This window comes from Fukomys damarensis, unplaced genomic scaffold, assembly GCF_012274545.1.
Source record: "Fukomys damarensis isolate Sample0158 unplaced genomic scaffold, DMR_v1.0_HiC HiC_scaffold_32, whole genome shotgun sequence".
Classification (NCBI taxonomy): Eukaryota; Metazoa; Chordata; class Mammalia; order Rodentia; family Bathyergidae; genus Fukomys; species Fukomys damarensis.
Window position 1 is genome coordinate 36,898,513 of NW_022900944.1, and position 25,167 is coordinate 36,923,679.

Consider the following 25,167-nt stretch of genomic DNA (forward strand, 5'->3'; position numbering starts at 1 on the left):
GTAGAGGGAGAGCGAGAACTCTAGTGTCTTTTTTTAGGAGCACTAATCTCTTGAGGACCCCACCCTTATTACCTTATCTCAACCTAATCATCTCCAAAGGACCCAACTCCAAATACTATCACTCTGGGGATTAGGGTTTCAACACATGAATTAGAGGACCAGGTGCAAGTCATCCCATAGAACACATTAAATTCAAAAAGACATCAATTACTCTGTACCTGAGTCTTTCAACTCCCAGGAAAATCTTGTCATTGTTTCTTCCAGGAACTGACCAGTGCTTGGCTCCTGCATGCGAAGTACTGGACACATAGTAAACTGTCAGTGCATGTCAGCTGTTCCTTTATTTATTTTCCATCATAGCAACTTACCAAAAGTTTAGTAACTGAAAACAATATAAATTGATCACCTTATAGTTGTCAAGGTTGGAAGTCTACCATGAGCCTCCCTGGGCCAAGAGCAGGATATTGGCAGTGCTGCCTTCTTTTGAAGACTGAGAAGACCCATTTCCTTGTTGGCATCTAGGGGCTGTCAACATTCCTTGACTTGCAGCCCCTCCCAGTCGTCAAAGTCAGCAGTACAGCATCTCTTTGACCCTGCTTTTGTGCCTTTCTGTGATTCTTCTGCTGCTTCCTTTTCCACTTTTAAGAACTCTTGCATTGGACCCACTTGGATGACCCAGTATAATCCCCTCATCTGAATTCTCTTAACTTAGTCAGATCTACCAAAGCTTTTGCCATGGAAGTTAACACAGCCAGAGGTATCAGGGATCAGGGCGCAGGTTTCTTTGGGAGTGCCACTGTTCTGCCTGCCACAATTACTAACACTGGCTGTTGGGGTTGTTGGAAACAAGGTGCACCAGCATGTTTGTGCTCTGAATAGAGTTGTGAAAAGTTAATTCCCATAACATAGTAAATAGTTGAAAATGGTAACGTTTTTGGTGGTGTGGTGGTGGTCTTAGTGTTTCCCCAGTTGCTCTGAAAGAGTGCATATGTTCAAAACACAACCTGTGTGCTGAGGAACAAGGGGACAACCCTGTTACTTTCCTGCCCTTGGAAAGCAAGGACTTTGTGTGCAATTGGCCCTTCCTTCCAGAATTTCATGTGGGAAACCACAGCACAAGCCAGAGACCTCGTTTTTAAGCCTTTTGTTTCAAAGTTTTAAACACTGGGAAAAAACCCTGTTGGCCTCTTAAAAATCAAGCAGCCCTAAGTATAGAGCAACAAGGAAACAGAAGCAAGTTGGGGAAGAACTCGGGTTCACTTCAGGAGGACTCAGAAAGAGAAATTGACAAGTAAGATCCTAAAGGCACATGGTTTAATATGCAAGGCTCTGGGCCACCAAGGACCTTGGTAACTTCAGGAACCTGCCATCTGGGCAGGATTGCAGAGGAAAAAGGATGGGACTTCCCAAGGGACTGGGTGGAATAGGAGAGGGTGCACCAAGGCTGCCATCTGCGTTGAAGCAACTAGATACAGTAGTTGAAAAGCAGTCTTGGAAGGAGAACGAAGGTCTGTGACTAGAAATGATCATGAAAAGGCTCCGTGAATAGCTAACACTATACCTCCCCACGGAGTAAGAATTAATGTAGAAAGTAGAAACTTGAGCTCCTTCACCAAGCGGCATGGTGACTAGGAAGGTGCTGTGTGGCACCAGACTGATGATAGGAATGGACTCCAGGGGTGCGTGTGATGATATTTTTACACAAATCCGCAAATCTCTGTGATACACCTTAGCTCCTCATGACACAGTATGGCCATGTGCCCCTAGCCCCATCTGTTTGGTTAAGAATTTGGAAACTGGAAGTAGCGACGATGAGGACGGAAATCTGAGTCCTGCTCGGCCCAGTGTGACACATGAGAAGTTTGGTGGCTCGGTGGTCTTGTCTTCTCAGTCTTGGCCCTTTGCACTTTTAGGGGGAGGAGCTAGGGATGTCAGGACAATGTGTTTTCAGTGTTAACATTCTGTGGTTCTCAGAGCAAGAATAGAGCTTCTATTTAAAGGGTAGGTAAAATTAGAGGACTCAGCAAGGAGACCAAGAAAAAACATGGTAAGAGAGTCAGAAGAAAGCAGCCACATAAACCAAGAAGAATACATTTCTTTAAAGGGGAGAGAGAAAACATTCCCATTTCCAGTAATATGGTGAGTCAAAATACCAATTTAAATATGTACTTTTTTCTTTTGTTTTATTTTTAAAGTAGAGACAAGCTGACAAGATTTCTCCAAAAAAAAAAAAAAATGTCCCCAGGAATCTGAGTGTGGGTGCCTTAAACAACAGAAATTTGCTTTCTCACAGATCTGGAGGCTAAAATCCTGAAATCAAGGTGTGGGCACAGCTGATTCCTTCTGAGGACCATGAGGGAAGGAATTGTTCCAGGCCTTTCTCTTATAGATGGCCGTCTTCAGGCTAGGTGTTCACACTGTCTCCCCTCTGCACACTCTCCGACTAGATTCCTCCTCTTAGAAGAACACCAGTCATATTGGGTTAGGGTCTACCCTGACGGCCTCTTCTTAATTACTTCTGCAAAGACTATCTGAAAACATATGTACTGAGTAAACGAAGAAAAAGACTTCAACATAGGAATTGTGGGAGACCAATTTAGCCCACAGCCATGTTTAATTTTTAAAAAATTTAGATCATTCAATGTAGGAGGAAACATTAGAAAACTAAAAAGGCCATGCGAAGCCAATCAGTCAGAGAGAATGGGAACAATGTGGTGGGAAAGTTCTGTGAGGCAGCCCAAATAGGTCACTGAAAGCTACACTGAGGAGCTGGATGTTTTTCAAAATGTGGCACAAAGCCCTGGGAGGGTTGTAAGTAGGAGAGTTATGTGAACTGCCATGAGTTGCTCAGCAGAAACAACCATCCGTGGAACACACCACTGCTGGAGGTCATTCTCAACAGACCTTCGGCAAAGGTCACGCTACTGGGTGTACTGGAGGGAGAAGGGAAATTATCCCAGACTGAGATAGAAACTGAGAGGAAACAGGGACTTCTGAACCAAGAAAATGTTATCCTTATGCATAAATTTCAGCTACCAGTACCTAATAAAATAATAATCCACAAATTATGAGATTAATGTCAATATAGAATCAAAATGTTATTGAGGGCAGGAGGGGAGAGATTAGAGATTATATGGAATTACTCAAGAAGAGGAAAAAGTTACATTTTAGATAGTAAATTTAATTCTAAAAACGAAATAAAAGTACTTGGAAGAGGAAAGATAAAATGGAGAAAGACCCAATCAAAATCAAAAGTTTGGGAGAAAGATAACATGGGAAAGATATGTGGAAAGAGTAAAACACATAAAAGTATAAAATAAAATGATATAAACTTAAATGTATTAGTAGTTGAACTCATCATAAATAAAAAAGAATTATGAAAAGACTGTGTTTTGGGGTTTTACTCACAATATTCTATTTTTTAAAGACCTCACCTGAAAAATAAAGACAGAATGAAATATAAAAGTGGAAGAATGAAAAGGATATAGCAGGCAAATGCAAGAGGAGTCCTCAGGGAGCTAGGAAATAAAACAAAAAGAAGAGTTCCATTTCTAGTCAGTGATTTATTACAGATCCTAGCCAGTGAGAAAGATACAAAAATAAATAAAAGGAACTAGATTTGGAAAGGAAGAATTTAAATGGTAATTTCATGATTATCTGCATGGAAAACAAAAAATAATCTCACAGACAACTTACTAGAACTAGTAAAACAACTTAATGAAGATGGATTGGTATAAAGTTATAATGATCATTTGCATATCTGTATAGCACAAATGGAAAATAGAACACAATAAAAAACTTTTTCATAACGCAGCTTCCAAAAAACTCAAAATATACCTATATAAAATAATTTTATTAAAAGTCACTAAAGGAAACCTTAATAAATGGTGATACGTATTTTTTCATTGATTTAAAAGACTCAATTTAGTAAAGATGTCATTTCTTCCCACAATGATCTATAGCTACCATGCAATTCCAATCAAAATCCTGACAGGTTGATCCTAAAATTTATATGAAAGAGGAAAGGTGTGAGAATAGCCAAGCCACTCCAAAATGCAAAAATATAATAACGTTAAAAATGCATCCGTGTACAAGAGGCAAACAGAATGAAAGAACAGCACAGAGAGGCCAGAAACAAACCCACAAATTCGTGGAAACATGACAAAATTGAAACTTTTGAATGAAAGTAACCCAGGGACAATATGTTATCTGTATAGAAAAAAATCAGAAATGATCTCTAAACCTACCTTATATAAGAAATTAATTCCATATGGGTTAAAGATATAAATGTGAAAGTCAAATTTTTTAAATTAAAAGAAAATATCAGATGGGCCAGGGATTTAGGAAGATGGAGGAAGAGAAGGAGGAGGAAGAGGAAGAGGAAGAAGATATGGAGTAATGTCTTGACGATCTCTGAGTAAGGAAGAATTTCTTAAATAAGATACAAAAAACACAAAGCCATAATGAAATTATTCATAATTTCTGTATCAAGCTTGAGAGCTTCTATTCATCAAAAGATACCAGAAAAAAAGATTGAAAAGACAAGTCACAAACTGAGAGAAAATTTTAACATATAAAGTATCTCCAAATGATTGGTGTACACAATATATGAATAATGGCTTTGCAGGAAAAGACATCATTGGATTTTAAAATGAGAGAACATGATGAGCAACTATTTCACAGGAAAAAAAAGATATATGAGTGACCAATAAAGAAGAAAAAGATGTTCTACTTCATTAGTAATCTTGAAAATGGAAATTAAAGCAGCAGCTATACCTACCAGATTGAATAAAATTAAATGTGACCATCGCAAGTGTTGTTGGAAATGTTAGTTTCGACTGATGCTGCCGTCACTCTGGAAAACAACCAGTAAAGTTGACTGGGAACATTCCCAAGGCCCTGCGTATCCCCCTGGCCTGTCTGGTTTTGTGTGATCTTTCCTCAGTCCTGCCTTTCCCTTCTCAGAACCCTCTCTGTACCTCAGGTTTTGTTCAGCAGTGCTTCCTAGATTGACCCTTCCCTCCACCCTGCCCTCGTCCCACCCAGATCAGCCCTCCAGGATCCTCCCAGCACTGGGCCAGGTGGCTTTCTGCCCTCTGCTCTCCCTTAGCCACAGCCCACCAATGATAGCTTTTCTTCAGGCTCAACTTTCATCAGCTTCTTTCCTTCCCTCTGATTCAGGAGGAAGAGGAGCCCTCCGCATTTTGTAAAATTTAAGAGTGTTTTCAAATATACAGAAAGTAGTCTCTGCTGTTATTCAAAACCAACACTCCTGCCTACTCCTCTCTATCAATAACCTCCCCACGCCCTGATATTGTGGAGCTTCCTGTCCCTTTCTCAGCTCCCTCTATGGAGCTTCTGTGTAGATTCTGGTCATGGTCCTGTGCTACCCACACCGCCGCAAAACCCTTTCTGGGAAATCACTTCCAAGGGCAAGGTCCATAGTGTCTTGTTTTTCTTATCCAGGCAACGACTGGGATGGGTCCCTCTTCTTCCAACCTTCCTGAGCCTTTCTGTTCCTGTGCCCTCCTTTGCTCACCCAACACCATGTCTTAGAAAGCCTTTCTCTTAATCTTCTGTGTAAATCGCCAACTTTGTAACAGGCAATGATAAAGAGATGGAATACACTTATCACTCCTCCTCTGCCCCCAACCCAACTCAGACTGCCTTTGTGGCCCCTCACTTAACTGAATCTGCCTCTCCGCAAGGTCAGTACTGATCCCATTAGCCAGGGAAGGCCTTTGCTTACTCCATGTGTTCCTTGACACCACTCTGGCTTGTGTGTGAAATTATATGATATGTGCAAAAGTGTATGTAATGCGTTTGTGCAGCCTAAGAATAATAATAAAGTGAATGTCCACCTTTCATTGTCCTGTTACAAATATGCAATTATTAGTAAACTGAAGTGCCCCGTGACAGAAAACACAGGCTGCCTTGCACTCCCTTTACTGATGTCCCCAGAGACTTCGCTTGGTCCTCCAGGCTTCCTGTAGCCAAGCCAACAAGAATCTCCACTCCTGCTGCAACAGATCAACTACTTTTTCTGACCAGGGGATCAGATTAACCTCAGAAGCTGAGAGTTGACCTCAAATCTGCCCCTCAAACCTTTGACCTCAAACCTGTGACTCAAGGCCAAGCAGAGGGAGACCTGAAGAGTAAGTAGGCCATATTAGTTCCTTTATATTGAACTTAAAACTTGTCCCTCTGTCAAGCACCCATATAGTCTGCTTCTATTTGCAATTCAGTTTAGGTCAGTTTCCTGAGGTTTCACATCTGTTGAGATATAGATAAATTAGTGGGAAATTTTCTCACTTGAGCTTTGAGTATTGTAAAACTTTTTGTCCTGCTTTTACATTACTATAGAGGAAATCTAGTCACCTTATTATAGATTCGTTCTTTTTAAGGTATTTTCCCACTGTCTCTAATATCGGTGGAAAGCATCTGCCTTTTAGAGATTCAGTGCAAGCTAAGCTGGCTTCTAAAGAAATCAGTGAAAATTATCAATGCAGATCTGAACTGAGTCAGGGTTATGTCTGCTCAGCTCATTTAGTGATACAATTCACAGAGAGTTAGTTTGATTTATCTTTGCACTGGTATTAATTAAAATTCCCCCAGAGCAAGCTCCGTCTGTGAGAGGCCAGACAGTCAAGAAACTGACTTTAAAAACTACACAAATATGAAAGTACTTCTCAAGAGCTTTGAAGCTGATCAGATTGTAGGGGAGATTTCACAGTTTACCTGTTTGGTGGCCTTTCCAAGATCATGTAGCAGTGGGGACACCTTCTGGAGCTTGATAGAAGTGGCCCTTTCACACAGAAATCCCTCCAGAGGACTTCAGGGTAGATTCTAATCAAAATCCTCTAGTTCTTGCCTCACAGCAAAATCCGTCCTGGGAAATCATTTGAAGGGCAAGATCCGTGATGTCTTGGTGTTTTTGTTTGTTTGTTTGTTTGTTTGTTTTTTCTAGACAACAATCAGGATGGGATCTTCTTCCAAGAGAAGGTTCTAAATGATATATTGTGTGTTCCTTGTGTTGTGGGTTCCGGTCACATTAACATAAAAAGGCCTGCTTTAGATTTGCTGCCTGGGGCGTGATATGGCATGAAGTAACCCAGGAGAGCCCTTCCCAGTTGATCAGGTAGATTCTCTGGCAAGGTTGCTAAGAACATGCGCTCTGACATCAGACTAACTTAGCTCGGCCATTACTTGCTCTCTGAGCCTCAGGTCTGTCATCTAAAGACAGAATAATTACAGTACCCTATTGTGAAGATAAATTAGGCAGTGCTTATCAAGTGCCCAGTACCTGGTAGAGAATGAATGATAAATATGGTTGGTTGTACTTGTTTCCTTGGGCTTCTACCTAATACACTTCCTTTACCATTTTTTTGTGGCCTTCTCCCTACCGTCTTCTAGTCAGGAGCCGTCAGCCTTCGGTGCACATTCGAATCATGTTAGGAGCTTTGAAGCAGACTGATGCCGAGTAAATCAGAATCTCTGTGGTTGGGTCTCAGGCATCCATCTTTTGTAAGTTTCCACAGATGATCCCAAAGGACAATCAGCAGCAAGACCCACTATTCCAGAAAGTCCCGCTGGGACTCCTTCTGAATATCTGTAACATCCCGTAGGGTCTGGTTATTTGCGTTTCGGCTCCTCAGTTATCTCTCCTCACCTTCTCCTTAGCACAAGTATCCAGTCGGAACACAATGATGTCAAAGAGGAAGGGTCGGCTGCTTTCCATAGTGGGCTGGTGTCTGTGGTTCAGCTTCCCTTTCTCATGTGGCAGAGCTAGGGACAGAAGGGGAAGCCACGACCATCCCCCTGTTTCCACATATCATTTGCTTCCCAGTGTTGGGGAAGTCAGCAAGTGTAAGATCACAAATCTGAACAATAAGGGTGGAGACATGGTAGGGACTTTGCATTTATGCCCAGGGAGCTCAGGAATTTGCTCATGTGCAGTACAATTCAAAGCAGTGTTTCCAGTCGGCTCCATTTATAAAGAGGAATCAGGGCCTACGCAGCTGGAGCAGGTTTGTAATCTGTGGATTCAGAAGGAAGGAATGGCAAGTTTATTTACAAAATGAAAGAAGCTGAGAGGCAGAAGAGGCGCGTGCAAAACAACCTAATGGCGCCAGATCAAAAAGTTGATGCTTGTGTCACATTTTCTAATTCCTCATTGGCTAAAGAAGTCAAGTCAAGCCCAGATTCAAGGTCTGAAGAAAACAGACTCTCCCTATTGATGGGAAGAGGAAAGGCAAAGTTGCAATGCAAAGGGCCATGGCACAGGAATTGGAGAGTCATCGAGGCCATCTTTATATCATATGATATATCGTGGACAAAATAGGGTCTTCCAAACACTTCTTAGTACAGGGCACTACAGGAGTTTTGACTAGAATTATTCATTCATTCGACAAATATTGAGCATCACTTCGCAGCTTGGTACGGTAGCAAGTGCTAGGGACAGCAGTAAGGAGGCATCCAGAGCTCCCGCCCCTACTGCCGAGTGAATTATAACAAGATCTGTGGAAGCATGGAGATGGCCCCTTCTCATAGGTCTGGGGGTCCGGGAAAATGTCCCATCGAAGCTAACAAAGCCAGGGCTTCACGTTTACGTAGATGTTTACTGGACAAAAAAGATGAGTATTTCAGATCAAGGGAGGGTGTACTCCAAGGCCTGTGGATGGGAAACAACCTTCTTGGGATTTGGAGAAGTTTGGTCTAGACCCAGGCAGACAAGGCGCAAGAATTGAGGACAGAAAGGCTCAGGGACAGTGATCAAAGAATGGGTAGCTTGACTATAAAGGGCCATGTAAACCTCAGTAAGGAGTGTGGGCTCTATTCTCGGGAAAATGTGAGAATCTTCTAGAAAATTTTAAATGGAGGAGTGAAACGATCAGAAATTTCACTCGGGCTTCAGAATGGAGCCTGGATTAAAAGCGGATAACCCTAAAACAACCAAAACTCTGAAGTATGCTATAAACCGTGGTGGAAAACAAGACCCAGTAGGATGTTTCCTATTTCTGCATCATATATACATAAAAATGGAAATCAGGAAAACCACACAGAAATCGGTGTTGGAAATCCAAACAAAGATAGGAGCAGCCTTGGTCAAAGAAGTGGAGGTAAATGTGGAGAGGACTGGGGAGTTCTACAGACAGTAGAGCCTGAGAAGGGGGAATGACAGGACCAGGACCCTGGGCTCTACTGCACATCCCAAGATGCTTTTCTTCCCACCACTCCCATGTCCTGTCCGTGAGCAAGGCTGAGTGGTTTGCTAGAAAGAAAGGACGGAAATAAGAGGAGGCAAAAGTGGATCGCCTGTGTCCCTCTATATTTGCTGTTTGTGCTTCACAACCACATCTTCCAATGCCCAGGAGGGAGGAGGCGTGCAAGAGCAGTGAAACTAAACTGGCAGCAAGGGAAACAGTGCCCCCTCTGTCCTCCTAGTTACCGTTCCCCCTTCACGCCACACCTGCCTCCACTGGCCCCAACTCACAGCTTCTTAGCTCTTCACCATCGCCATCACTGACATCATCATCATCATCGTCTCCTTCCATCTGGCACCTACACGCCCCCTGTTCCTTCAACCAACTCAGTCATCCCTAGGAGAGCCAGGCTCTTTTTGTTCTTTTTCCTTTACAGATACATTTCCCTGCGTTTATCTATCTTTTCCACTCTTCCCCAAAAGCATTGCTCTTCATTTTAAATACAGTTAGACTCTATTCTCCATCCTGAACTTCCTCGTGCATCCAGGACAGTCATTCTGGGCCTTGTTTCAGTCCAGACATGGCTGTAATCCCCACCAAGCCCCAACACCAGAACAGCCCCCATTCACTGAACATGACATGATTGAGGCACAGGGCCAGGATTTTTACATGAACTACATTTCACGACAAGCGGATGAGGAGGGTCTGTCCCTAGCACGGTATCCAGGTCACACAGTGCATAAGTGGTGAAGTCAAAACTCAAACTCGGGCCACATCAGCCAACTAGTAACCACTTTTCTCCAACCCTCTGTGCAGCCCGTACTTCTCTGGTGGGAGCACCTGTACCCTGAATCATGCCCTCTCTGTGTCTGACTGACCCACTGGCCTCTAAGACCCTCAAAGCAAGGGTCTCTCATCTTTGGAACCACACAGTGCAGAGCCTAGATGATTGCTCTTAGGATCCTTCGCTGAGGGAGAGCTTTCGGGAGAAAGTGTGAAAGCTAAGGGGAGCTAGAGTGGGCAGGGGGAAACAGAGGAAGATGTGGTTTCAGAATCACATCGGCCTGATCCCAAGGGGGACTCTGGACAATAGAGTTTGTTCAATCCAGAGCAAAGGAGGCTGGGCCCTTGCAGCACCACCCCCATCCATCAGGCCTTTCCCGATGAGCTGAGCCCTAGGGGAGGCAGGATATGATCTCCTGGGCAGCTGAGGGCTGGTGAGGCAGGGCAATGCTCCAGAGAAGAGTGCAGTGAACATCCACGGTGCCCAGGTGATGAGCGCATCTCCTAAGGGGACCCAGACAGTGCATAACAGCATCTGCCACAGTCATTACTTTGAAAACAGCATATGCAGCCCCTCTTTCTCCAGATAAACAAAGCACATCTGTGGCCCTTTTTATACAGCCAGAGGCAGGGGCTCTTCTCACCTGGAGCAGTGGACACTGAGATCCAAGTCTAATGAATCAGTGAATTAGAAGTCACTGTGTCTACTGTAAGGATGCCTGCCCTGCTGTCTTTTCTGCCCCCGAGACCTGGGCTGCCTGGCACAGACTTCAGCGCGCATCTCACATACACTTTTCCATCTGCAAACATGTGAGCTCCACTGCAGAATATCCACTGGAACACACTCTTGTTCTCTGGGGCTTTATTTTGGCACAATCTTGCTTCCAGTGAAGAGAGAACAGAAAATGAACATGGTGGATTTTTTTCTTCTTCTTTTTTTTTTTTCTTCTTTACTTTTTTTTTTTTATGATTTGCAGCACAAAAGAACATATTGATCCTTATCCAAGAGTTCAGAATAAAACATGAAGGGAGAAACTGCTGATCCTAAGCCAGTGCTTGCTGGTCAGCAAGTGTAGGACATTCATATAATTCTGTTTTAGCCAAAGGGGCTGTCCCTTTCCTAGCTTCTCTAGCAATTCTGATACAGGCAGCTCTGGAATTGGAGAAATATTGATTTTCCTGTTTGTTATGCACTCTTTTCCAAAAATAAGTAAATCTAATCCTGTTTGGGTCAGTATAGCAGCAAAGTAATCATCTATACCTGAGGATAAAATGAGGTCTGATCCAAAAAAACAAAAAACTCTAACGATGTTCTGATTCCATTTTCTGGATCAGGTTTTCCTATTTAAATAAGTTAAAGGCTTGATATTGATAAAGGTTAAATAAGTTAAAGCTTTGATCCTGTCACCTGGGGTGCAGGCTACCAGCAAGAAGGGCTGCATTACCATCTCCTCTCTGTGTTTCCGAAGAGACCTCTCACTTCCTAGTTATCCAGGTATCATTGGCAACTGAGGTGTTGTTCCCCTCAGGTAGGCAGACACTGTGTAGCTTTGTATTTTTCCTTTACAGCTATTCCCACATACTCTCTTTTCATTCAGCACAGCAGCCCAGGGGGTGTAAATGGATACAAGAGTGTTATTTTGTGTGTGCAGCAACCAACACAGGGTCCCCTCGGGCATCTCTGCTGACTCGGGTGATTTAATAAGTGCTCAGAATTGCCCTTTCCTGGCCTCCACTGCCCCTAACTGGTACGGCTTCAGTACTAACCCCACGTTAATTATCAGCTCCATCCTGAGCTGTCATGTTGCCATTCCCACCCACGGTGACTCTTCTGTCTGGCTGTCCATTTAGAAGTACCTGAGAAGACTAAAGAAGTCTAATGCCTGGGCCCTACTTAAGACCTGCTGAATCAGAATTTTCCCAAAGGATGGGGTTCAAGAATATTTATTTTAAAATGTTTCCCAGGAGATTTTTCTTGCATCCAGCCCAGTGTGGATTCTCTGGTCAGAATGATGTGGATTCAACCTAAGGTAAAGTCAACTACAGACATCTGGTCTGGAACAAGCCAGATGCAAGCTTGGAAAGATGAAAAGAGCTTTTCCCTCACTTCTCCAAGGCCATCTGAGATGGGACTGTGGATGCAGAACAGCCACATTACCCTGCAAGCTGTCAATTGTTCTCATTTAGCTACTCACCCTCCCACCCATCCACCCATCCATCTTCCCAACCATCTACCTCTCCATTCAATCAAACGTCTATTGAGCTCATGCTCTGTGTATTAGACCCTGTGTTCTGGAGCTATAAAGAGGAAACACCTTGGCTCCTGCACTGCAAGAGCTCACCGTTCTATAGAGTAATAACCCCAGCCATGGATGGTTCTAGCCCTATGTTTCCCCAAGGGAAAGTGAACTGATATTCCTTCTTAAATCAAGCAAACAAAGTTCAGCTTAGAGCTCTCACCAGTCAAGAAAACAATACTGTTTTTTTTCAATTGATTTTTCAATGGTAGATAATATTGGGTTTTCATTTATAATAGTAATATAAAATTTTCCTTTAAAATAAGCCTATTAATAAACACACAGTGTATTATCACTATACCATCATCAAATGGATAAAATTTAAAAGATTGAATACCACACATAGGTGAAGATGTGTCCAACCAGAACTCTCACACACTACAGGTGGTCCTATAAAGTGGTACACCCATGGTGGAAAACTCTTTGACAGTTTCCTATATTGTTAAATATACATTTACTGTATAACCCAGCCTTTCCCTTCCTATCATTTTGCCCAAGAAGAATGTTAGCTTTCCATTAGCATAACAAATATCTAATATATTCAACTTAGAAAATGTTTTATACATTAAGTTTATTGGTACGTTTTAGGTACACATTATGATCACAGTCATCATTGAGATTTTGTACCTGTACATGATATATCTTGATTCTTATTTTTTCCCATTCCCCTTCCCTCCCTTCAACTCCTCTACCCCTCCCTATATACATAAGTTTTGTTTCCACTTTTTCCTTCGCCCCTTTTTTTTCTTCTTTCCCTTCATAGAGTTGTATTTGGCTCACAGTTTTGGAATTTTTAGCCCGAGACCAATTGGTTGGCCCTGTTTCTTTGGAGCCTGTGGTGGACAATGCAACGTATCGTGGGGGCAGACGGCAGAGCAAAATCACTCATCTCATCACCTTTGATCACCTCATTGCTAGAGAGCAAAGCAAGGAAGAGGCCAGAGAGCCTCACTATCCCCTGGCAGAGCATTTCTCAGTGATCCTTAGATCTCCCAGTAGGACCCATCTCCCGAGTTCCACCACCCACCTGTCAGTGGTACCAAGCTGGAGTCCAAACATTTAGCACAGGGTCCTTCATGGACATTCCAGATCCAAACTAGAGCAAAGAATGAAAACATATGAACACACAAAGACTTGCACACAAATGTTTATAGCAATGTTATCAATAGCATCTAAAGCTGGAAATGGCCTAGGTGTCTATCAACAAGATCAACATCCATGCTTTGAAATACTGCTCAGTTACTAAGCAAAAAAAAAAGGCCTGTTCTTCCATGTAACATGATAAATCTCAGCAACATTATGCTGAACAAAAGAAGTCAGATGCAAAAAAGTATTATGAAACTGTAGCAAATCTATAGTGACATAAAGCATGTGGCACTTTATCAGATGATGTAAACATTCTGTCTGTTAATAGAGTGGTACACAAAGGTGGTTAAAATATCATCAAATTGTAGTTATGAGTGCATTTTGGAGATGAATTATTCCTCAATAAAATTGCTTTGTTAGGTAATACTTAATATGGCAAACATTACGAAAGTGGCAGTAGAACACCCAAAGTTTAGAAATGAAACTCTGAAGACATTGGGGAGGGGTGACGTCTCCGAAAAGAAGTGCGGATGAGCTTCTGTGAGAGTTCAGAGAGAGGGAGGATTTCCTGCAAAGGGAAGCTGGATGGTGGTGGGAGCTTCGTATAGTAGGTATTTGTGCTGATCCTCTGAGTTCACATGAGGCCAGAATGAATATACAAGTGAAGTTGGGTTGAAGTTAATGTCAGGGGCTCGAGATGAGTGAGGAAGGGGAAGAGAAGAGTCCAAAACCACCAGGGTGACAGGAAGGATGGGGGTGACCCAACCACCTTGGCCTTCATGACATTCAAAGGCCTTTGTCATCAGTGAAACCCGGACAGAGAGACTTCAGCACCACCAACTTGAGTGGCCGCAAAGCTTAGCAGTGGGACCAGGGCTAGGGTGAGACAAGCAAGGCACCCATGACACAGTAAAAGGAGGCAGAGTCATGTGAAAAGCCTGTGCCCACACGTCCAGGACCCTGGAGAGGTGTCCTAGTCCTGGCCACACTTTCCAGTTATCTGTATCAGATACCTTATTTGATTCAACTCCTCATTGAGCTCACGGTCTAACAGGGATAGGAAAGATGAGTCCATGTGTAGGAGCCCAGAAGCCTGTTGATGCTCAGAGGAGAGATACCAGACCCAAAAGGACAGGTGGTCAGAAAACTTCAGGAACAAATGAAACCTTAGCTAAGACTTGAAGAAGGCAAGTGCAAGGGAGGTTACAGGGTGGTCCTTCTAATTCTGTCTGGTCCAAGATTGGGAATCTGACCTTTGAAAGTGAGCACCCACTGGCCACCACTTTACAACAGCTGATGTGCACCTGTGTCACCTCCCTGTTCCCTCCAGTCTCTGTAGGTTTGTGACATGGACAAAGAAGCTCTCTACCACCCCCACATCCCAGACAGAGTCTATCCCAGTAACCTCACTGCCTGCCAACTCACCATCAGTCTCAGCAACACTCAAGTCTGCTGATGCAGTTTTAAGTGATTCTATGAAGTAAGTGAAAACGAAAACACAGCATGGATTTTTCTTCGGTAGCATTATTTTCTGTAATCTCTCTTACATCTGCAGTACCTATTCCCATGTATTCATTCAACCATCAAACAGCTAACAGTTCATGAGTGAGTGTCTTCTATGGGATAAGCCCTGGGTCACCCCTCTGTGCCCTCAGGAGGATATAGAATTCTGAACCCTGGGGGATGGAGCCCTTCACATTGCCCTCTGCATAGGGTAAAGGTCTACAGCTGCATCAGACCCATGGGAATAAGCAGATAATCCACTGACCACTGAATCCTCACCATAAAATGCTCCGATAAGTTATGAAATTTAACATAGAGCACTGAGGACCCGTCCAGGTCATCTAAAGAATTAATTGGTGGAGCTCCCTAGAACTTTTTGTTAAATTGGGCATAGCCTTGATCCTCCAGCAAAGAAGGCTGGAGCCTACAGAAAGTTGACCAGGTTAGAGGCCTAGACTTCACATTTGGGAGCAGAGGCAGCCCAGCACTGCAAGCTGACCTCTTAAGAAAGGTGTTCCATGAATGAGACCTTTCCTTCCTCTTGGGGTGAGCAGAGGGAAAGAGGAAGCCAGGGCAGGGAGCTATAGCTGAGATTGTGCAGTCACTGCTGCCACGTGAGTGACACTCTATTTCATTAAACTCCTCAGGACTTCCCTGACGGTTGAAGATGCTGGACCTGAAGAAAAAGAACTGAAGAAACTCAGAGCATCCACCTTGATCTCAGATGTATGACTCCTTTGCCCTGGGGGAGGGTTGACCAGGAGAGGGTCCTTCCCAAAAATGAAGGCAGATTCAGGAACAGAGAGGCAAGTGCAGTGCAGAGGTTGAGCTGGAAAGAGGCTGCATAGATTTATTCAGATCACGCCTCAACTAAACCTTCCTTCAATACCCTACTGTGAGCCCAGGACATAGATCTCCTCCATGATGGAAAAGCCAATTACTGCATCTCCAAACCTGGGTCACCTTGTGTTCTTCCTACCCCCTACATAGAGGTTACTAAAAGAGAAACATTTTTCTCAGAACTTCCATAGTAAAAATGAGATGATCAAGAGAATTTCAAAATGTATACCCTTAAATTCTCCTTCTAGAATGATACCCTAAGGAAAGCATCACACAAAGATTTGAAAAGATGTTTGTCGTGACACTTTAGCAATAGCTGTGTGTCCATGATGCCATATAATATTTTTAAATAGACTTCATATCAGTCGCAGCAGTGCACAGGTGTGAGCAGGCATTTTCATACTTTGTAAGGCAGAGTGTGAATTGGCATAACTTCTGTGATGTGCAACTTTGCAGGCATATCAAAATTTAAAGCACATAATTCCTCATCTAGAAAAGTATTTCCCGGCTAGGCCTCTGTGCTTACATAAAGACATGTGACGATCCTTGTACACCACACTTTTGTTTGTGAAAGCAAGAAAAAGTGGAAACAACTGAATTCCACCAATAACAGGCTAATTGAATAAATTGAATTACATCTGCACACTGCAATGCAATGAATTCTTTTTAAAAAATGAGAAAGTCCTCTATATACTCATTTGGGAAATCTGTGATATATTTAGTTAAAATGCTAGGTGCAAAACAGGATGCACAATGTGCTACCAAGTATATAAAAGCAACCAACATTTTCTGAGCCCTTACATGCATTGCTCTATTCTAAGCCTATTTTTACATGAACTCTTTTACTTCTCCCAACAACCCTATGAAGTGTGAGTACTATTGTCTTTTCCCATTTTATCAGTGAGAAGACATGTCCATCAAGCTATGGGGCTGGAATACTTGGCAGTCAGGCCGAACATATATGTATTTTATCTCTCAAATAAGTATATAGATATGTTCGCATATGCATAGAATGCCTCTAGAATACAAGCTTCATGAGGACAGGAATTTTACTCCATCATATCCCTAGTGCCTAGAACTGGTACTCAATAAATACTAGTCAAATAAAGAAAATAACTAAATAAAACATATCAGAAACTGGAAAGGAGCACTAAAAAATTGGAGGGTTGAGACAGGAGACAAATTTTTTTTTCTTCATATGCTTTTTTAATATTTTAAATGTCTATCATATGTATCAACTATTTTTTAATATTTTCAATGACACTTGTGGAGAATATTCAGTCACATGGGAAGATGACATGCTTGATGTCATCTGAAAAATCAGAATATAAATAAAGTATATAGACATATATTTATAGTATAACCTACTGATCAATTTGTTTCTTTAGAGCTTTCTTTTCAAATTTTACAAATATTTTTCAATTTGTTTTAGAAAAAGTATGTAAGTATATAAAAAAACTTTGTTTTTAAATGTTGCCTTTTTTCTGTTTTCAAAGATGTTTGTCATAAGGGTTGAGGATTTAGCTCAGTGGTTCCGCTGCCTGCCTCACAAGTGCAAAGTCCAGAGTTTGATCCCCGCTACCAAAAAAAAAGAAAAAAGATGTTTATCATAGAAAATTCAATAATACAGAAAATGTAAAACAAAAATCCTCAATATCCCATCACTCACAGAAAAAAAAATGCTATTGAAACAATCATCAGACAATCAGATACCTTGTACACAAATCTCAGAATGAATGTATGCCCACTCACACCTTCAGCTGCAAGAGGCCTGTGCAACTTTATATGAATGGAGTTGCTTCGTTCCTCAGTAGTACGCGATGTACATCAGTCACAGTCCACCAGTACACATTGTGTGACCCTCCATGGGTACAGGTACCACATACACTTTATTAAAGTGAACCCCTTTTGATCAGACAGTTAGTTTGCTTCCAGACCTCGCTATTATAAATGGCACCGTGGTAGACATCCTACATTTGGGGCATTGTCCTATTACCTCCCTAGGAAAAAAATGTACTATTTCACGATCATGTGCAAAGTACTTCTTTTTTATAGGGGAGAGGGGCACATCAGTGATCTATTATAAATGCTTGCTAGCTTTTTTTTCACATTTTTAACTTCCAGGGGAGGAAAAGTAGCTCTTTTGAAACACAAAGTAGCCAGAGCCAGCTGGATTTTGAAGAACCCCTGTGGATCTTTCAAGAGGAGCTGGTTTCCATGGGGATGGAAGAAGTAAGTAATACCTCCTGGGTCCTGAGGTCTGCAGTACACCTGTTCTAACTGAGCACCTGCCCCGTGTTAGTAACTTGCATCTCACAGGTGTTGAGGGTGCTCGGCCTGTCTGTCCGTGGGCAGGACTTGGCAGGCCCGTCGTGCTGCCAGCCGTACTCACGTAGGATGACTCTGTCTGCAGGTGTTCGACATCTTGCCCCTCTATGGAGTCTTGCGGCCATACAGCCGCCACCAAATATCTTTCACCTTCTATGGACACTGCGACATCGTGGCACAGGCCAAAGCTCTGTGCGAAGTGGAAGGTGGGCCCACCTACGAAATAATACTGAAGGGACAGGCTTCCGTGATCAACTATTCCTTTGACACCAAGGATATTGACTATGGGCTACAGGTACTACAAACCAGTGGGGGGAGACTTCCTGGTTTTGTCTTACACATGAAAAATGATTCTCATCCTTGAATCTCTCCTGAACCCCAATAAGCTCAGTCTCAGCCTCACGCCTGCGCTGGATCCCTAATCTGTTTTCCTCATCCTGATCACCCTCCTGCTGCCAACCACTTACCAGACATCTCCCCTTGCTTTTCTCACCAGCTCCTGGAATTCAACTTGTTGGATGCTCCTGTTTGCATACAGACGCCCGTTCCACCTCTCTGGTTCTTAGTAGCACTGCCGTTTCCTCACTCTCAGTGGGGATGGCGGGTGTGCAAGCCTTTTCCACTGCTCTCTCCCCTACACCCACATCCTTCTAACGTCCAGTGCTCGCTACCTCCCCTGCCAGGTCCCACTCTGCGTCAGTTTCCTCACCCGCTGGCCTCTGTAACCACACTGCAGGCCCTCAGTGAGCCATGCCTGCCCATGCTGTGTGTGTTCAAATCCATCTGTTCGTGTGCAGATTCTGATTCTGTAGGTCTGTGAATCTGAATTTCTAACAAGCTCCTTCAGACCCATTGCAAGCAAGGGTTGCAAACATCGCTGGCAGGTTAGTTTTCCCAAAGCTGCCTTTCATCTTTCATCCCAATCAGCCTATGACCAATTCATCCCAGAAGTGTTTGGGAAAGCCATGTCATACTGAGAAAAGAGCACAGCTGTATATCTTGTTTTGCTTCCTACTGTGTTACCTTAGGCACACCCCCTCACCTCCCGAGCCTGGGTATCCTTCACCTAGAAGAGGAGAACTGGTATCATATCTGTTCCTCCACCAGGAGGTTGCGGCTACTTACGTACCTGGTCAGTGCTGTGCCTTGTAGGCCCTCAGTCAGCATGAGTTCCTTTCTTCGTCACACAGCGACTCAGGGCCAGATTCCTCCACCTGCATGAGGATAGCCGAAGTCCCTCTATGGACTGGTGCCCCTTACCCAGAAATTTCCTTACTAAAATTCCCCATTACAGTCCTTCATTCATTCGATTGTGATCCAGCTGGTTGGCCCACTGACCTTCACTCACCCTAGTCCTTCCTACCTCCGTCTTGCTGTTATAGTATCCTGACATCCTCTTCTCTGCCCAAACCCAAACCTTTCCGTGCCGTGAGACCAGCTCAGCTCCTTTCCACAGTTACTTTCTCTTATTTTATATCCCCTTGGCAACTAGGAATAATCTTTGCTGTAATAGAATGTGTTTTCTAATTTTTACTTGGGGAGAACTGTCAGCTCTCTTTTCCTTCTCTCCTCAAGCTGTTTGACCACGTCACAGAGCGTGAGATCACACTGAAGAACACCGGGAAAGTTGGCTTCGAGTTCAAGGTTCTAACTGGCCAGCAGTCTTCCCCAGACAGCCTTCTCCCCGGGGTGCCACGGATCGTGCCTCTGTCGGTGAGTGGACAGTGGGAGGGGCCTATTCAAAGGCACAGGCCACACCCCAGAGGTAGGTGAGTACAGCTCACTGCCAGGACTATGGGAGTAACTTTTTAAAGTTATCATCGAAACAAAGAACTCAGAAGGAAGAAAAATAAATAAGTCCAGGCCACTTACTTATCAAACAAGAATTAATTAAATCCTACATTCGCCAGTTCCTAACCAGTAGGGAGACAGCAGTAAACTAGACAGGTGCAACCTATGGATTTATTTTTGCATGATAATAAAACTAATTTTATTTCCACCAATATTTTCATACTTCCTCTGTAAATCCCAAAGGCTACCTCTCCACTAACTACACCGAATAAAAGCAGTTTTTATTAGTAGATGTGAAAACACCGATAGACTGCAGAGTTTGTGTTTTAAAAGCAAATGTACAGCTTGTTCATATCATGTTGACATACTGGCGTGGTGTCAAGAAACTTCTGGTGAAATTTTCTCATCGTGAAAATAGTGCATAATTATTACAGAGAAACTGAAAAATATTAAAACAAATAAAGAATACATAAATAATTATTCATAATATTATAATCCAAGAATAATGAATGTTATCACCTTTGATGATAAAGTCTGTTCTTCCCCTTAATTATCACATATCTTAGGTTTATCGCTGGTCTCCCTAGTCTTATTTGACCCGCTTATCTGTTCCTACATTAACATTATACTCTTTTTTTTTTTAAGAATACAGTTTTATTTATATCAAAATAACATAGGAATAAATTTAACAAAGAATGAAAAACCTATAATCTGAAAAGTACAAAACATCATTGAAAGAATTAAAATAGATCTAAGAAGATGAAAGGCTACTCCATGCTCATGGATTGGAAAATTTAATATTATTAAGATGGTCATACTCCTTGAATTGATCTATACTTTCAGTACAATGGCTATTAATTCTCCAATTTGCTTTTTAGTAAAAAATTGAAAAGTTGATCTTAAAATTCATAGCAAAATACAGGAGACCTGAGAGCACCAAAATGAACTTCAAAATCAAGGTTGCTAACAAGATAATGTAGTGCTGATGTATGCTAGACATATACACTGATTGAGTGGTATTTAAAGTACAAAACAAACACACTTATGAGCAATCTATCGAGTACCAATAAAATTCAGTGGAGAAAGAATAGCCTTTCTTCCGCTGCCTGCCTCAAAAGTACAAGATCCCAAGTATGGGCCAGGGCTATAGCTCAGTGGTTCCGCTGCCTGCCTCACAAGCACAAGGTCTCAAGTTTGATCCCCGGTACCAAAAAATAATAATAATAATTGATTTATTAGTATTTATTAGTATATAAAAGGGAACCACTTTCATTCTTTTGCATATGTATATCTCCTTATTCTAGCACTGTTCTTGTTTGAGGGGGGTAACATTATACTCTTAGTTGCTGCACTTTAAAACACATTTCCGTATCTGTAAGGTCTGCTCCTTTTTCTTCTTTTTCCAATTTGTCTTAGCTATTCTTTAAATTTATTCCTATGTTTTGTTTCTCTAACTTTCTAAGATGAATGCCTATTATTATTTCTTTCTTGATTAATATTGAAAACTGTAAGGGTCCAGTATTTAGCTCAGTGGCACCGTGCCTACTTCGCAAACACAAGGTCCTGAGTTCAATCCCCAATACCAAAAAAAAAAGAAACCAATAAGACTGTTTATTTGCCTGCTTATACCTTTGGCCTCACCTTATATATTTTAGGAAAAGGATAGATTTTAAAAGTAGAATTTAATTTTAAATATGTATAAATTGCAATCATAATTTTCATTATTGCCTAAATTGTCCAGAATTACTTTTATTTTCAAGGATAATTGTAAGATATATTTTTATTATTTCTAAATGACTAAGACTTTTGTTTTTATTATTTAAGCTCTTATTAATGTTAATATTGAAGGTTTTTTATCATGATCAGATAATGTGGGCCTACTTTATGATTTTATTTATGTATTTTAGTGGCCTAAAATGATTTTTTTAATCTCATGAATGCCTGCAAACAATGTTTCCTAGTCTATAGAATCTAGATTATGGTGACTACTATGTTAACCTGAATAATTATAGCATTCAAATCTTCTTTATTTTTTTCTGTTTCAATTTGCTAAGCAGTATTTAAAAATTTTGTGCATTTTCCACCTATGTCCTATAAATATGTGAGAATTTTTGTTTTAGACATTTTTGTTTCTGTGTTGACACAAAGAGTTCATGACTCTGAAGTGGACTGTAAACTTTATTTTAAATTGCTTCTTATTCCCTTTTAATGCTTTTTGCATTGAATTTCACTTTATCTCAATATTGTTATTCCTGAGGCCAGGGATTTAACTCGTGGTTCCGCTGCCTGCTTCGCAAGTGCAAGGTCCCAAGTTCGATCCCCAGTACAAAATAAATAGTTGTGATTCCTGCTTTCTTTTTGGCTTACATCACTTGCCCATTGTCTATTTCAAGTTTATCATCCATAAAATATGCATAGTTGAGGGGTCAGGGTTGTAGCTCAGCAGTGCCGTTCATGCCTGGATAGTTCATCGTCCTGAGTTTGATTCCCAGTACCAAATACACACACACACACACACACACACACACACACACACAGAGTTGAATTTCATTTTTTAACCTCTCTAAAAGCCTTAGGTTTCAATAGGTAAATTTAATTCATTCTTATCATTACTATACCTGAAATAAACAGTATTTCTTTCATTGTATTTCCTGCATTACAAAATTTTCTTAATGTTTATTCTATTCTTTTTGTCACAAGTCCTACATTTTCCTTGCCCTTTTTTTCTAACTTTCTTTTTAAGCACTTGAATTCGCCTTGCTGCTATCCATGTAAATTGATATAACTTTATAGAGAACAATTTAGCAATATCTATTAAAATTACTCTTTCACCCAGAAATTTCATTTCTAATTATCATACATAAATATTCCCCATTTATAAAATTATACATATAGTAGAATATTTTCTACATACTCTTTAATGACAATAACCCCCAAAAAATAGAAATAAGAAATAAGACTAAATGCCATTGTACTCACTTACAGCACATATACTAAAACTAAATGTTATCATTAGGGAACTAGTTTTTTTAATGTATTTATACTATGTGATGGAATAATATGAAGCAGTTAAAAGGATGGATAGCTCTAGATGTACTACCAGTGAGTTAACTCTACATTGTTAAAAAGAAAAATATTGTAAAAAGAAAATGTGAAAACTGTATTTTTGCTACATTTAAAAGTACATATGTATATATGTAATCTGGATTCATAAGCTAATACTATTTTTACATCTTTGTTAATTAGTGATCGTAGGTCCATAAATTTCTTTGTTCATGCTGTGTTTGACCAGACTGGATATCATAAGAGGAAATAGGATTTTTTTTTTCACTCTTGTCTATTCAACAATGGTACGTGAACTTATTTTTTGAAAGGTTGGTGGAACTGGTTTTAATGTAGCATATTCATAGAATGCAGCAATAAGTTATACTTGCAACTATGATTTATCATATTATATTATAAAGGATGCAAATTAAAATCAACAAAGGGAAAGGTCAGACGGGACAAAGTCAGAAGAAACCAGGATGAGCGTCCAAGCGTCCTCTCAGTGGAGTCACGCAGGACCTACGGTCCCCCAGCAACGAGTCGTGACAAACTCTGAGCTCATCAGGGGCCAGCATTTTTACTGGGAGCTTGTCACACGGCACACGTGATCTGCCTGGCACAACCCCAAATTCCAGAAGGAGCGAAGGCGCTCGGAGTGTTTGCACAGCTCGGAGGCATCGCTGAGGGGGAAGTGGAGAGAACCCACCCAGCCTCTCAGCTCCCAGGCGCCAGCTGGGCTTTCTGAGAACAGAGGCCCCCAGTCTGCTGTGCTAACCTTTGTGTCTGACAGTGCCTTGCTTTTGAACCAGCCTTTGTACGTCCCCATGAGATTTTCCCCCTCTGTATGTTTTTCTTTTTCTATAAGCCAACTTTCCCATTATGAAGACAAAATTCTCATAAATGAAAACAAATATAGACGTAACTCAACAGTGTGCACGCGTGTTTGAATGTGTAATAAAATAGAGAAAAACTTCCCCCTAGAATTCCACACGGGAACTGGTTTTGCGGGAAAACACGCTGCTCGGTGCCGCGGATTGCCGGAGGAGGGGAGAGTGGGCAGAGAGAAGGTGCGAGCCGGCCTGAATCCCAGAGACCGAGAAACAGAACACATCTTGCAGTTTGACTCCCCAGTGTGGCCCCTTACACATGCCTGTGTGCACGCTCTTGCGCACGCACACGCTCCATAATACGTGAAAAATTTCATAAAATGTTTTGTATGGGCGGTTATCTTGTGAAATTTGATGCCGTGGGTCAGCTGTGTGCGGTGAAGTAGAGAACAGTAAGGAAGGGGCTTAGACAACTTCCCCACAACCAGAGCAGAGGCGGAGGAAAGCAGCGCCTCTCCCGGGAAGCACAGCTGTGGCATCTGTCCCAGCCAGGTGTGGGGTTGAAGTCATTTTATTTTTAGGTTTTTTTGTTTTGTTTTGTTTATTGAGACAGGGTCTCATTATGTAGTTGAGACTAACCTAAAACTCACTATGTAGCCCTGGTCTCCAACTCACAGCGATCCTCCTGCCTCAGCCTCCTGATGCTGGGATTACAGGTGTGCGCCACCACGCCCAGCTGAGGTCATTTCATTTACCCTACTAGGATTACTGGACCCCCAGTTTGTACGCATGTATCTAAATGAAGTGCATATATGTATATACCAACATGTTGTCATTAACGTTATTTGTGCAGAGCTTCATTAATGTTTTTCTTCCTTCTCTCACTTTTCTTCAGTCTTACGCTGTTATGCAATCAAAGATATATTCAAAAATTATAAATATTCCTATCAAAAATGACTTTTGTAACACTTTCATGTAACTGGAACTCAGTCCCATATTATTTTCCCTAGTTCAGATTGCAGTCAGATTTGGTCATTTATTTATTTAATTTTTGTGGTCTGTTTGTTTTGCTTTGTTTTGGTACCAGGGACCGAACTCAGGACCTTGTGCTGGTGAGGCAGGAAGCGGCACCACTGAGCTAAATTCCCAGCCCAGCTTTGGCCATTTATAATCATGCAATTCTCCTACCTTTTTATTTTCTGATTACTGACCTAGACCTTATTCATCATTTTTAAAGTTTTACTGTCTAACATTTTATGTATACAAAAAGAAATCTATGTAACATGTTTGACATGTAAAGCACAGTATCTATGAACCCAGCATCCTTAAATCTAGAAGATTACTAGTATATTTGCATCTACTTATGTGTTGGTATGCATATAATCTACTAAACTGAAATCTGCCTGGGCTCATTTCCCTATTTCCTTGTAACCAATAACCACTAATCTGAATTTTGTTTTTATC

General features: G+C 41.6%; 1 protein-coding gene across 3 annotated transcripts in view; it reads left to right on the top strand.

Annotated features, from left to right (window-relative positions):
- The window catches only part of Hydin (HYDIN axonemal central pair apparatus protein), a 365,508-nt gene that overhangs the window by 211,563 nt on the left and 128,778 nt on the right, over window positions 1-25,167 (top strand). For all 3 annotated transcript variants that reach the window (XM_010644447.3, XM_033757831.1, XM_010644442.3), the window contains exons 24-28: window positions 14,700-14,849; window positions 15,520-15,598; window positions 17,837-17,944; window positions 18,126-18,335; window positions 19,616-19,753. In XM_010644447.3, the coding sequence (XP_010642749.1) occupies window positions 14,700-14,849; window positions 15,520-15,598; window positions 17,837-17,944; window positions 18,126-18,335; window positions 19,616-19,753 (685 nt within the window). The remainder of the gene's footprint in view (window positions 1-14,699; window positions 14,850-15,519; window positions 15,599-17,836; window positions 17,945-18,125; window positions 18,336-19,615; window positions 19,754-25,167) is intronic.